Source organism: Carettochelys insculpta, chromosome 1, assembly GCF_033958435.1.
Source record: "Carettochelys insculpta isolate YL-2023 chromosome 1, ASM3395843v1, whole genome shotgun sequence".
Lineage (NCBI taxonomy): Eukaryota > Metazoa > Chordata > Testudines > Carettochelyidae > Carettochelys > Carettochelys insculpta.
Genome location: NC_134137.1, coordinates 184549853 through 184565385, shown reverse-complemented (window position 1 = coordinate 184565385; position 15533 = coordinate 184549853). Strand labels below are relative to the sequence as shown.

At 42.3% G+C, this 15533-nt stretch overlaps 1 protein-coding gene across 1 annotated transcript in view; it reads right to left on the bottom strand.

Annotated features, from left to right (window-relative positions):
* The window catches only part of ADAMTS5 (ADAM metallopeptidase with thrombospondin type 1 motif 5), a 49603-nt gene extending 47334 nt beyond the window's left edge, over window positions 1–2269 (bottom strand). The window contains exon 1 of the mRNA XM_074997296.1: window positions 598–2269. Within this exon, the coding sequence (XP_074853397.1) occupies window positions 598–1572 (975 nt within the window). The 5' untranslated portion in view covers window positions 1573–2269. The remainder of the gene's footprint in view (window positions 1–597) is intronic.
* Between the last annotated feature and the right edge of the window lie 13264 nt (window positions 2270–15533).

The following is a 15533-nucleotide window of genomic DNA, read 5'->3' as shown; positions in this document are numbered from 1 at the left end:
TATTCCAACAGGTCTAGTGCCATTTTCCTTTCATGCTGGGAATACCATGGTAATTTATAGCAGCTAAACTGGGAAGTCATGTGCTCGTTAAGGAGTCATCTACCAATTAATTCTGCTTTCCTAATCTTAATGGGTCACAATCATTCATGTATTATTTTGCTCCAGTAGGGCTACGTCTACAAGTGCCCCAAACTTCGAAATGGCCACATAAATGGCCATTTCGAAGTTTACTAATGAAGCGCTGAAATGCGGTGCGTCCAGACAGGGCTCCTTTTCGAAAGGACGCCACCTACTTCGAAGTCCCCTTATTCCCATGAGCTCATTAATTAACTACTGACCATTTCCCAAGCGTCATGGTGGATTCTCCAGCCCTGAAAAACTTTTGAAATGAAGATGGGAGCTTTTCCTAAAAGAGATGCTGTAGGACTTATGTGGGGGGAAGTTTTCTAGCCTGGGCAAGACTAGACGGTCAGACTGGAAGATCTCAAGAGTCCCATCAGGCCTTGGAGTCCAGCACTCTAGCGATCACTCTCCCTGGTCGCTGTGGCCTCCTTGAGCTGAGCCGGGCCAGGGCTGCCCCGACCTCAGGCCACCTACCTCCCGGGTGAAGAGGATGGCGGCGTCGTAGTGCGCCTCGTGCTGGTCGTCCAGCGGGTTGTGCTGGTGCTGCCACTTGCAGAAGCTCTTCAGCGTGGCGGCCGCGTTCTTGCTGACCTCCGGCCCCTTCTCCTTGTCGCCCAGCACCACCACCTCCACCACGGCCAGCCGGACGGGGTTCTCCAGGCTGGCGTGCCCGTAGAGCCGCGAGGCGATGGCGGCCAGCGTCAGCAGGTAGTGCCGCAGGCCCTTGCCGTACTTCTGCGCCATGGAGCCGTCGGCCACCAGCAGCAGCTCCACCTGGCGGGCTCTGGAGACCGAGCGCCTGCGCCTGCTCCTGCGCCCGGCGGCGGGCGGGGCCGGGGCCGGGGCCGACAACCCGGGGGCGGGGCGCGGCGGGGCCGACAACCCGGGGCCGCGCGTCTCGCAGCTGGGGCGCGGGGGAAGCGTCTGGAAGCTGAAGTGGTCCTTGCGGAAGAGGTGCGGGAGCGGCGGGGAGCCGGGCCCGTAGAGCTGCTGAGGGGCCGGCCCCGGGGCCCGCCGCAAGGGCCGCACCGCGTAGCGGGCGTGGTGGACGGCGAAGTAGCCCTCCAGCCCCCCGCACAGGTTAAAGACGGCCAGCGACTGCGGGCTGCCGTCCACCGTGCCGCGGTAGTAGCAGCGAGCCGCGCCGCGGCGGCCGGGGGCCCGCGGACCCAGCAGCTCGTCCCGCTCCAGGTCGAGGAGGAACCTGCTGCCGGCCGCGTAGAGGAGGTAGCCCGCCCTGCCACCCCCGGAGTAGAGCTGGTCGATGCTCTGCACCAGGCCGCTGGTGCGGGACAGCTGCGGGGTGGCGGCGGCGGCGGCTGCTGCTCCTCCCGGAGGCGGCTGGGTTTTATCATAAGCAGGTGCTGCTGCTGCTGTTGGAGCTCCGGTCTTGGCAGCAGCCAAGTGCAACTCTGCAGCCAGCAGCAGGGAAACAAACTTCAGGAGCATGTTTGCCTCTCCTTACAAACAATCAAAAGGCGCCCGGCGGAGAGCAACGCAGGAGCTTAAGAGGAGGGCAAAATCCCCCGAGTGCGAGGGGGAGGAACTGGGGGGGAAAAAACAATGTCAACAAAGGCAGCTCGCGTGTGAACTTTGCGTGTCTCTGCGGGGAAGAGCCGGGAGCACATGGAAGGAGAACCCCGCACTGCTCCACCAGCTGCCGCTCGGGAGGCAAACGCTCAGCCCCGGCGGGCGGAGAAGTTGGAGCACTTTCCACGCTTCCTCCACGTCTGCAGCATCAGCACGGGCAGCGGGGGTCCGACGGCCGTCGCCTTGCCTTCCTTTGCCCCCTTTTGTCCGGCGAGAGGAGGAGAAACACACACACCCACGCCAAAAAAGTCTGGATCGTCGCCGGTGAGATGGTAAAAACTTGCCCTGGATCTCGTAAAACAACTTCTCCTTTGCTAATTGTGGCTGTTATCCCCAGTCTGTCGATGTGAACAAGAGGAGAAGGGAGAGAAATGTGAAGATGAGAGGAGGTGGAACAATGAATTTATAGCGGAATGCCATCCTGCAATGGCAATTTCAACAATTCGTCACTGCAGGCTGCCTCTTAAAGGGAGAGCTTCAAAACCACCACTCCCACACTTCCTTCTCATTTAATCAGACGTGGGGAGAAACTGGAGTGGGGAGGGGGAGAGAGGGACTGAAGGGGGGGAGGAGAAAAGGAAAGAGAGAGGGACTAACACAGGGAGGAAGGAGAGAGAGAGAGGGAGAGGAGAAAACTAGGGGAGGAGAGAGACGCTGGGGGGAAAATGTTTGGGTAAGAGAAACACAAGATTTCCTTTGAATCATTTAAAGCCACAGTGTCCTGGATCTGCTTGATGTTTCACAACTGACTGGGGTTGAGTAAGGTTTGCTTACATCATGTCCTGCAATGTTCTTCCCCTATGTTGTTGTTGCTTGTGTATATTTGTAAGTGGATGAGACAGATTTATGCCCTTTTTGATGAGGATAGGAAGTTGTTGGGGCTTTTAGAAGTGATCCTTTCTGTAGAGTGCTCTGAAACACATGGTATCTCACTTGGCTGGGGTTGTGCAACCCGCAGAAGGTAAAAATTGTCCAGTTTAACGGGAAAAAATTAGCAAGCCGGTGTTTTACAGTGACTTACAACTTCCTGTATTTACTGCAAGGAAATTGCTGAAGGAGGTTTTCCATGACATTTGACTTTGGAGAGTCTGGTGCCTGGGGAAGTTAGGGAGATTCATGGCTCTCTCTTCTGAACAGGAGCTGCCACATTTACGCAGATAGAGGATGCAAAATATTTCTTTCCCTTGTCCCTATGACTGATTGTTCAGCACATGCCTATCATTTATTTCAAGCAAGCTATCATTTAGTCTGGGTGGGCTATAATTTCCTTCAGCTCTCAAAGAGGAGAGAGGGTGGGGAAGAGTTAACTCTTACTTTAACTTCTGGAATGGTTTCAGATATATTAGATCATCTCTCCCCCCTCCCCACACCCATACTAACCCCTCTAGCCTCCACCCTAGTCCTTGTACCCAGCAGGGACAGCGCAAAGGGAAGATATATAACTTAAGTGATTATTCACTTTTTCATGTCACCATAACATGGAAAGCTATCCATATCCAGCCACAGTGAATTGTCTGTTAAACAGTACAACAGTTTCCAGAGAAAAGAAGGAAGAAGAACTAAATAGCAGTTCTCAGAGAATCACAGAAAACTACAACTGCAAGGAACCTCAAGAGGTCATCTAGTCCACCTACCTTTGTTGATGCAGATTTAAGTAAACCTTGGCCATCCTTCGTGGAAGTTCATCTAATCTGTTCTGCTTAAAGAAATGGAGGGCACATGGATGTGGGAGGTCATTACGTCTACTGTTCCTGTTCAGCTACATGAGAAAAGGTCAAAACATATACTTGCACGGTGACTAAGTCAAAGATAAATAATTGCTTAACTCAAAGGAGTCTAGGGATAGCTCAGTGGTTTGAACATTTGCCTGCAAAACTCCAGTGTTCTCAGTTCAGTCCTCTAGGAAGCCATTTAGGGATCTGGGCAAATAGATTCTCTCTCTCTCCCACCCCACAAAAAACTGTTGGGGCTTGGGACTGGGTTCAATGACCTCCCAAGGTCCTTTCCTGTTCTATGATATGCATGTTTCCTTATAATATTACTTAGTATGATACTATATGTGGTTGGGGTATTCCAGAAGAGGGCAGATAGCCTCAGGGCCTTTACAAAGGTTCTTAGAGCCATGCAACTTTCCAGTCATTGCAGGGTTTGGACATCTAGGTGCCATCTGACTTACACAGGTGTTTAAATAATCCATTAGTATTAATGGCACTACTCCCAGGAATTACATTTAAGCCCACGAGTAAATTCTTGCAAGATCAAGACCATATTATCCGGTGTTTAAAAGACTATTAGATTAGGGTTTTAATTCAGCATGTCTGAAGGCTTCTTAAAGAATAGAATACTTTTTCTCCTAGTCTGAGTTAACACTTTTAATCCCTTTAGAATACAAGTAATGTCATATGTGCTAAGTATTATAAGGGACATATACCTAGTCTTGTATCATTCAATGATTATGTCAGGATGAGGGTTGACAAGTGAAAGTTTTATCTGTTCATTTCTTTATGCAATCCTTTGTTTTCTGGGAAATACTAGTACTTGGAGTCAATAGTTAATTTCTCAGAGATATGATGCTCTGTAGTCCAATTTACAGTAATTTGTGAGGATCAGAAATTCTTGGCTATGAAAGGTAGGCTGCATTATGACAGCACTACATGGTTACAAACCTTGATCCACATCTGATTTGCAAATGATCCATGGATGCCAATATCTATGGCTATAAAGCTGAAATCATGGATTTGCAGGGCTTTAGATATAAAATTTGGATCTGCATCCAGCTGTGATCAGCAAACAGTCTGTGGTTATCTGCATTTGTGGATGTGCATATCTGTGGATATACAGTGAGTGTCTTTGGATCTACAGAGCTTTATACGTTATGCTTCAGAAATAGCTCATCATTTGAAGTTTCTTGAGCTATTTGCCAGAGCTGGTCACTATTTTCTGAATTTTGTAAGTTTATGATAAATCAACAATTTTTTCTCACCTTTAAGTTTGATCAGTCATAGAACTGATGACATTTCTATAATTTTTGAAATTAAAAGAAGAGTGGAGAGAGGAAGATTTTGAAAAAATATTCACAATTTCCTTCCTTCCCCTTTTTGAACATGTCTGCTACTTGGTGTCAGTAATTTTAGTCAGGGGGAGGCCTGCACCCCACCCCCCATGAAGCCTTGTCTTGTTTACTTCAGTTGGTGCTGGATCGGGTGTTTGGTAAGTAGATGAGACCCTCAAAATACCTTTTGAAGATGGGCTAGGATGAGACAGTTAATAAAGAATGTAGCTTGAATAACCAATGCAGAATTCTTCTGTTAAGAGTGTTTAGTTCTCAATGGAAGGAAATACAGAACTCAAGAGACCAGTGTAATGTTCTTCCACATTATATTACAATTCCAAGTGCCTTGTTGTAGGCCAGGAAAATGAAAAATATTAAAATGATTATTCAGGTTGGTTTGTGTTATTGTTTATACATCCTGGTGCCCTGGATTGTCCTAGAGCGAGAGAAACTCATCTAAATTTAAGCATATAGAAGACACCATTTCACCCAAAAAGGATCTAGATGTTTAAGTATGACTCAAAGGAGCTCATAAAAAATATTCAATTGAAACTATTGGAGAGCTCTGCAGTTTACTTTTAGAGCTGTAATAATTCAGCACTGTGATAACTGAAAACTAGTTCAGTTATGCCTTCTATTCTTAGACGTTTCAGGTTTCTGTAAGTCATTTCAGAGAGCTATCTTTTCCTCCTGTATTTTGCCTTTTTAACCTATTTTATTCTTACAGTATTCCCTTCAAACTTGAGACCCCGATAGCACATCTGAAACATTGATAACACTAAATCCTTGCCAAGCAGTTCTGACCTGGAATCACAGGGATGATCTCTCCTGTCTGAAAACACAAGGTCACAAATCCTCAACAAGATCTAGAGCATAACATAAGTAGTTAAGTATTTTAGACCAATTTCATCACTGGTTTAAACAGACCAACTCCAATTCACTTTAGTGCAGTTGGAGTTGCTTAGATGAAAGTTGCATCTTGCTCTTTGTTGAGCAAGAAAAAAGCTTAGAATCTTGGGCTATGATTATACTACAGCGCTCTGTTGACAGAAGTCACTGTTGGAAGAGATTTCCTGACAAAACTTCTGTTGACTGTGTGTGGCCACACTCAAAAGCCGATAGACCGATCCACTCTGTCGACAGAGCAGCCAGACTGCCCAGCTGCTCCATCAAGGAAACAGGCACCCAGAAGCACAGCAGACAGGTCTGCCCATTGTTTCAGCTGTCCTGTCTGTCAAGAGAAGGCCCCCCAGAGCATCCATACAGCTTTTTTTCAGCAGACTGTTGACAGAGCGTTATGCCTCATGGCTGAGAGGCAGAACACTGCCAGAAAAAGTGCCAAGTTTTGTTGACAAAACACATCTTGTGTGTGGATGTTTCTCCAGTTTTGTTGACAAAATTGGGGTTTTGTCAGCAAAACTCGCTAGTGTAACCGTAGCCTTGCTCATAAATTTGTACAAGCAACACGGAACTTCTGATTAAAGGGGTTTTGCTGCATGGGGGATACTTCACTGTGAAATAAACCACAGCATTAGGGTATATTTTCCTGCCATTGAATAGCTTAAGCCACTTATATTCCTTGAGAGGACATTTAAATGTTTAGTTTTAAAAATTTCAAGACATGAAGGGACCACCGGGATCATCTAGTTTGGCCTTCTATACAACACAGGCAAGAGAACTTCTGCAAAAGTAATTCGTAGAGCCCATCCTTTAAAAAATTCCAATCTTGATTAAAAGTTGTCAGTAAGGGTGAACTCACCACAACCTTTAGAAAATGTTATGATGCTAATCTATATAGCTGTTTTTTCCCTCAGAAACCTTTCTATAAAATGTCCTTGTCTTATTGTATCTTTTGGGGTTTTCAGTCTTATGAATGGAGATGGGCCTGAATGAAAGCCATGGACCTGAGGTAGAAAAAACAATTCTCATTAATCTGTATATATTTTATTATATTTGTATCTCCAATGAGTCATTTTTAATCTAAGGCTAGTGGGAAATCTGTTTATTGGGCTAATCACATGTGGGATGTTAGTCGCACTTGTTTCTCCTCTTCACATATTCATATTAAACTCATAGCCTTAACATTTTCCTTTTCCTTTAGTGATTTTTCAGGAGCACTCTCCATAAGAAAGTCTGCAAAGGAGACTAAAAAGTGCCAAATAAAATGGTCTAGTGGCCTTCATAGCTCAGTAGCATATTTACAACCGTGAATGCTTCAGAGATGGGATAAGCTTCATACTTCATCTCTATGTGCAATATAATAGCAAAGCATATTTTCTGATTTCAGTTAATTAGCTCCTGCTTTTAATTTATTTTTTATTAATTTATGGTAATGCAATATATTTACATAATTCCTTTCGCCCAGAAATGCTTTACAAATGAAATACAGCCTCATGTGGTTTTCGAATAGGGCAGTTGTTAAATGCCAAACAGCAATGGTGCTTAACAATTTAAAACAGGAAGTAAAAAAATTTAGAGCTGGCTACTACCCCTAGTCTTTATAGTCAGGGTCTGGTCCTGCAAATAGTAAAGCCCCCAAATAATTTTACTCATGTGAGTGGTCCCACTGCATAATTGATTGTAGGTGAGATGCTGACAATGGACTGTAAATTAAGCATCAGTAATTGGCTCAGTAGTAATAGGGTGGACAGTGAGTCAAGTAGAACTACTCATGTGCCATTAAATCACTGTTACATGCTTCAGTATTCTCAGAATTCATTTCTTCTTTGAAGACATTACTGTGGGATGGCCTATTACAAGTTTGCTTTTTAATATAATGAGTTGTTTTCTCTTTGATTATTTCTTGGGCGCAATTACTTTGATATTAGTTTAATAATGCGCTTGATAAGTCTTACTTTGTGACAAAAAGTTTCATACGATAAAATTCATTTGTAGCTTCATCAATAACTAAAGAAAGTTTTCAAGTTTCACGGTGCCTGCTTTATCTTCTTTCTTAGGCAGCAACAAGTTGAAGTAGTAATTCAGTTTCTCCTCTTTGTGGTGAAACATGGTGGTTCCAGTCTTCCAGAGCCCAGCACTCTCTGTTGGTATTTATACCAGTGCAAATACAGCTATTCTGGCTTAATTTCAAACAATTTGATTATTTGGAGTAGATTAACTCATTTTTATGATTTTGGATTGAACAATAATTTAGAACAAAGAATGGACAAATCCTTTAGGAAGGCGAAAAGCTCAGGTAGCTTTCCTTCACTCCCTGATGTTGTTTGCTGGAATCCCTTGGTTATAATCAAGGCTCAGGCTAGGTCTACACTAGGAGGTAAAATCAGTTTTAGATATCCAAATCCAGCTATGAGAATGGCTTAACTGGAGCTGATGGATCTAAAATAGATTTTTGCTGATGTCCTCACAGCAGGAGGTCAATGGGAGAAACCAGGATCAATGGCAGTTCCATGCCAGTTTGAGTGCATCCCCACTAGGGCTACGTCTACACTAGCCCCAAACTTCGAAATGGCCATTCAAATAGAGCCGCGCAGCTCATCCTGACAGGGCTCCTTTTCGAAAGGACCCCACTTATTTCGAAGTCCCCTTATTCCCATGACTTCAAAGTAGGCGGGGTCCTTTCGAAAAGGAGCCCTGTCGGGGCGAGCCACGTCAATTTTGAAGTGCCATGGCCACCCGCATGCTAATGAAGTGCTGAATATGCATTTCAGCGCTTCATTAGTAAACTTCGATATGGCCATTTGAATGACCATTTCGAGGTTTGGGGCTAGTGGAGACACGGCCTAGATGTGGTAAACTGAACCCTGGAAAATTGACTGCCAGTGGGTCGATCTTCCCCTAAGTGTAGACATACCCTGAGTGCTCATCCCAGTCTGCCCTATGCTATTTTAACCACCCTTCTTCATTAATTCTTCAGAAATAATATACATATACATATATATATTTGCTAAGAATAGTTGAAACCCCTAATTGACTGAATGGGGAATATTTATTTATTTATTTTTTTTATTTATGTAAAAATTATAAACCATTTTCTCTCCTGGGATTATGCTTCTAAGTCATTTGGGGGTTTTGAAAAATCTACTACTTGTTTATATTTAGCCATATTTGATAGTCACTAAAAATGTTACCAGTAGCCACAGACAGCTAGTTGTTACCATCTGATGTTGAAATGGGTTTGTGGGAGTGGCCCAGTTTCTAGTGAATAAATAAGCCATTGCCACAATTGGCATTGAGCTGTATCTATACTGGCAGTCTCATCATACAAACCAAAGATTGAATACATCTGGAGATTGAACTAACATCTTCTCACCCACCCTGCACATGGGTGGAGGAAATATAGAGAAGCCTGCATTCCATCCGCCTGTGTTCTATTTTGTTTACAAAGGAAGGATTTCAGTTTCCAAGATTCAGTTTACCATTTTTTTGTAAGCCCTGACATATTTGTAATATTATTTTAAATTAAGAGACTATAGTTACCTTGTAAAGCATTAAGATTAAAAAGTTAAAGTGGGTTAAGTATCACAGTGTGAAGAATGATAAACTAGCACCAGTTCATGTTATTTCATAAACACCACAATTGTTTTTTTCTTATTTCATAGGACTGAAAAGGAATAGACAACCACCTGCTTTTATTACAACAGAATTTGCTATTCAAAGATACATTTATTTAATTGCACCAGACCAAAAATTTACTGGCAGCTGTTCCTTAGTAAGGAAAGTTAAGTCTTCTTGGTGAGGAGCACTATAACTTTAAGGGGAAATGTTTTACTTTCTTCTTTATGGTCAATGACATCTTCCTCAACTACAGCCATGTGGGAAGCAAAGGAGACGCCTTTGGCTTAGGCCTCGTGTTTTTGTAAGTGGTGTGTGTAAGTAACTTAGCATGTGTCCAAAAGTTTCGACAGGCTGAAAATTCCATATTTGACATCAGTTTCCTTTAGCCTCCCTGGATTAAGGGAGCTGGTCTTGTGGGATATGGGGTTAATGCTGCAGTGAGCAAAATTCAAATGGTTTTATTGTTGTATTGCAGTGACAGAAAGATTCTGTGAATTTTCCAGCATAAAATAACATTAAAAATTAGCTGAGTTGAGGCGTGGCTGTAAATCAAGTTATTCGGTGTATGCTCATATGGGGAAGGAAAAAAAAGTTGTTAGTGTGACTGACTATAAAATTAACCATGCAGTATAATATCACATCATATAGTATGCTATTTACTTCCATAACACAACCCAGTTTGACATCTCACACACTGCATCAGTTGGCAGCGTGAGATTTTGTTCCATGTCTGAAAGAACATTCTCTGCTTTGCCCACTCAGAACTGTACAAAAGGGGGCTAGTAAAAGAAGACCCAAATGAGAAACTTCCTCTCTGTTAACCTGGCGTACCTTGGAACAGATGAGGTTCTCTCACCTTCCTGCTTCTGATGTAACTGCTAAATTCACAAGCCATAAAATAACAAAAATAACCATGACTCTTGAACCTAATATGAATTTTGTTTAAAACATATGTTGGGTGGAGGCACCAATCTGCAGGAAGTATCAGATGCTGCTGCTGGACCCTTATCCTTTTTCTCTGAACAGCAGCAAGTTAATGAGAGGAAGGGTAAATGTTACATTTTCCTTATAAAAATGACATTAATTATAAGCATACATATTAAGACTACAAGATATACATATGATGTATTCTACAGCTGTTTCTTCAGCAGACTGGAAGGACTGAAAAACTCTAGAGGCTCTTTAGCGTGACGAGCAGCAGACATTTAATTAATCTCAGTTTCAGAGTTTAACAGCCAAATAGCCAATATGTGGTTTTTGAACATCTCTCTTCTAGTCAACGGGACATCTGTGGCACAAAAAACAGAACTTAAATAAATCTGAATGTCTTTTAAAAACTTTTTTATTTTTCATTTCTTTAAATGGTTTTCCAAAGATATGAAAATTTTACTCCTTGCACAAACTTACGCTTTCAGTCAGTGATATGCCTTAACATTTAAACAGGCTGTGTCACAACAGATGGAGTTAAAAACTGATTTAGCACTCCAATTAATCCGAACAAATAATCTACCTCACAGTCTTTCTCCTCCAGTTTCGGGTATATTGCTGAACATACTCTACAACCACAATACTGGTGCTTTAATATAAAATAAATATCAAAGGGTTTTTAAAACTATTGAGCAGATTCTCAGCTGGTATAAATTGGTGTAACTTCATATAAGCAAAAGTTGGAGGCATAGTTCTGTGGATTTACACTAGTTGAGTATTTGATACCATAAATGATTCTCCAGTACTGGAGGCTATAGTCTGTTTTTTTTATGGTATCAGAGAGAGAAACTAGAAAATGTGCTTGTCCATAGTTCAGTTGTAAAACTGAAGGCGTTATTAAAGAGAAATTTAAAACAAAAATTCTATTGCTACATTTTACCTGGTGATAATATGCAAAAACCACCACTTTGGGAATCAAGTTCTGATGCCCATATGCACAAATTTTCCATCTGAGTTCTGTTTCCCCTAAATTTAGCAGAGAGAGAGCTTTCCAGGTCCTCTGAAATAGCTGTCAGAGAAGAGCATTCTCAGCTGGGGCTGACTTTTGGTTCAAGTATTCATGTAATTTATTCTTCCTCCCATTAGGAGTATCTATAATACATGCTAGTCTTGGTTGGGGACACTGCTAGTCAGACCACCAAGGCTCCATCAACTGTTGCTTCTGCTGCTGCTGTGTTCTCATTTTGGTTTTGTTTCCACATTGGTCTAGAATTTGGTGTAAGAGTTTTGTGTTTGCCAGTAAGCACCAGAAAATAATTTAGAACAAAAAGGGGCAGCATACCATCTGAATGCTGAAGTACTAATATTCCTTCTCAGTTGCAACATCTCAGACTCTTTTGTAAAGTAGGATAGTACTCAAATGATAAAAAAGAAAGAAATGAAGTCATCCTTTATGTGTATTTTGTCATTTAACGGTGAAAATCATAGACCTTAATGATAACGTTCATCCTTGTGTGATCAAGCCGAAAGTATTTGCACCACTCAGATCTTGCTTAATCCTTATTTTGAGGATGTAAATGGAACTCTAGTACTGTATATGGCTTACGCTGGCCTGTGCACACAGATAAAATTTACCCCTAAAAGAAGAGTCAAAGCATAAGTGTCATCACAGCTGCAATATTCATTTCTGGAATGAACCCAGCTGGTTTTATTCAAGCTACTACGGACAAGTGGTTAGAGGTTTTCCAGTTCCTAATGATTATAAAGTAAACTGGAGTCGGCCATTTTCCACTGAGAGCAAAACTCCCTTTGTACTTAATATCTTCCTGAAATAAAAATGGTAGGAGAGAAGTCTGTCTTTTTTATTATTTTTAGTACTATTTATTGCTGCAGTACACCAAGAAAGTTTAATCCAGGGGGTTTCAGTGTAGGGAAAACTACTCAGTGTGTAGCACATCTTGTTACACCACTTTGAATGCAACCTCTATAGGAACAACCAAAGCTGGTAACATGACGCACTTTCTCAGTTTCCTGAGGTGAGATGCAATCGTGTGCGCCACATGTGAGTCTGGTTTCCATTTCAGTGACTAGAACAGTGGAACTTCTCACGTGTTTATGAATTTCAGGCCATTTCCTCCATTGTGTAAGATGGTTTAAGGGAAAGGATAGTACCTCTCCCGCCCCCCCCCCCCCGCGTACACCTGAAAAATTACATCATGCTCTATGACAGGAAATTATTTCTCTGCAACTCGAGCCAGAGACCAATGTATGTTGTGAAATGAGAGGCTTGATGGCTTTCAACAACTACCCACTAATTTGTAAAGAAGTGGAAAACTGATTGCCTTGTACACATATAGTCTGTTCACACTTGATCTAGGTTACTGCCAAACACCTACAGCTCCCACGGAAATCCAAGAATAGTGGGTGTTCAGTGCCTCTGAAGATCAACTTCCAAGTTGTTAGTTAATTCTCATCTCATGGAAGTCTCAGTCAGAAATCTCATGAACTTCAATGAAAGCATGATCTCCTATCTATCCTCTTTTTCACAGACCTTGGAATGGGTCAGTTTTGGATGTGATCCTTTATCTCAGTCACTAACTCTAAGGGTAGATCTACACTTATCAGGAGATTGACCCAGTCAGGGTCAAATTTCTGGGTTTCAATTTCACGTGCCGGGGGGGGGAGGGAAACACGTGAAATTGAACTATCGGCTTGACAGTCAACCCCTGTGTTTCTCATTATCGTGAGGGCTAAGGGAGGTGAATGGGAAAGTTTCTCCCATCAACCTTAGTGAGAAGTTGATTGATTCCAGCTTCACAATTGTTGTAGCTGGGAATGAGTATCTAGAATTGACTTTCAAGTCTAGTGTAGACCTGCTCTAAGTCAGATTCATTTGATCTACAAGACTAGAATTAAGAGTTCACAACTTCAAAACTCAGAAAACCATATGGCAACATACTTTCATGCAAATCTTGGAAAATGGACCACTTTGGGTACCTAGTTAACTGCATGGCTGTGGACACAGTTACAGAACCTTGTGCTTAATGTTCTTGTATTTGCCATGCACTCCACAGCTTTACATCAGCAAACTGTGAGCCCAGTTTATGGTGCTCTGTATCTTATTCAGTTATCTATGAACTGAAAAGTCACAACAGTGCAGCTACTGTTACACTACAGCACTCTGTCAACAGAAGTCACTGTCAGAAGAGGTTTCCCAACAAAACTTCTGTTGACAGATCGTATCTATGCATAAAAGCAGATTGATCTTTTGATCTCCTCTGTCGACGAAAGGGCCCCCAGAGCATCTACACAGCTTTTTTGTTGACAATTTCTGTTGACAAAATGCATTTTGTGCGTGCATGCTCTGCGAGTTTTCCCTATAAAACACTAGTTTTGTCTGTAAAACTCACTAGTGTAACCATAGCCAGTGACTGTAGACTGCTGTTATTCTGATCTGGTAGCATTCCATAGCCACTTTGCACTGATTTGAATGATTACACAAGGTGCAGGACAATGATGAATTGCCAAGACATTATTATTTCTTTAAATTTCAGCACACAGATGGAACTATACTGACAGGAAATAATATAAAAGATTGGTCCTAAGGTATGATTAAAAATACCAGTATGCATTTGGAGGGCTAGATCCTAATCTGATGTCAATACATTAGCTTCTAAGGCCAGAAGAGACCATTTGATCAGTTAGTCTGGTCACCAGACTAATATAAACTGTAGCACTTCTTTGACTTACCTTCTGTTTGAACTACAGCACATCTTTTTACAAAAACAGTTAATATTGATTTAAAGATTTCCAAATGGTGGAGAATCCACCACAACACTTAGTAAATTGTTCCAGTGGTCAGTGAACCTCACTATTAAAAACATACCTCATATTCAGAGGCTAAATTTGGCTACTTTTGACTTCCAGATATTGGACCTTGTTATACCTTTGTTTGCTCTTTTGAAAAACCATTTACATGTGAATCTCTAATTCAGAAACTTTGGGAATTTTCCAGATTATGCCAGATTAAGGAAGTTTCCAGACTATGGGTGTTTGCCATAATGAAGGGTAAACAAAGTCTATTACTAAAACTTTTGTACAATAAACCTTCGCTATAGCAGACCCTGTTTTGCCAGACATCAGTAACAGCAGACGTCTGCTAGTCTCCCCCCACCAAAGCAAGTGGAGTACAGTACTGTAAATGGAGACTCGTCAGAGATGCCACCGATCCTTGGCCGCAGCTGAGACTGCCATAGCCATGGGTCTCTGGCTGTGGCTGGAACCACTGTGGCAGCGGCTGGTCAGAGCCAGAGGAGTCTCCACGCTCTGCCCTGAATGCGAGTGGCTTGTAGTCTAAGGAGCTGCCACACTCAGGGCAGAGCACGGGTGGCTGGGAGCAGAGGGAGCAATCCCTTGGGGTAAACCCTCTGATATAACGGACTTTCGGTTTTAACAGACACCTCTTCCCACCATTAGTTCATTATATTGAGGGTTTACTGTACGTACAAACATTATAGAGACCTGTACATATATAAGATGTCAAAAGATAATAAAATAATTTAAATGCAATGCATTAAGGATTTATTATAGATATTTAAGCAGAAAACCACTAATTGTACAGTACAGTGCTCTGCCCTTTCTTATGTTTACAAATTAAATTTATACTAAACAATACAGCATATATTTATATCAGAGAGGTAGCTGTGTGAGTCTGTAGCTTCGAGAACAACAAGAAGTCTTGTGGCACCTTATAGACTGACATATTTTGGAGCATAAGGTTTCGTGGGCAAAGACCCGCTTCATACATCTGATGAAGCGGGTCTTTGCCCACGAAAGCTTATGCTCCAAAATATCTGTTAGCCTATAATGTACCACAAGACTCCATATATTTATACTTTTTGTTTAGTGGCACTGTATTTAAACTTATTTTGTGTTTATCATTATAGCTCTCCTGCTATGCCAGGGCCCAAACCACAGGTATTTCTGGATTACGGACACCCAGTTCAAGGAGTTTCAAGTGTATTATCAAATTCCCGTTCCCCGTGTAAATACTTACACAGGCTGAACCTTGCCAATCCAACTCTCTTCCATCCAGCAACATACATAATCCAGAATGATTTTAATGAGTTGGATGACCACTTATCAAGAGTGTGGCCAAGTTTCACATGTTCCCATAAAGTTTGTTTACAGCCTCCAGTCCTGGCTCTCAGTTTCCTGTGCTATTATTTAGCTGTAATTTACCCCTAAATGTCTTCTGAGAGCCCAGTAAACAGTGGAAGTGTTGGTAATGCTGCTAGACAATATTGACCTCCTGTGGTCTGGC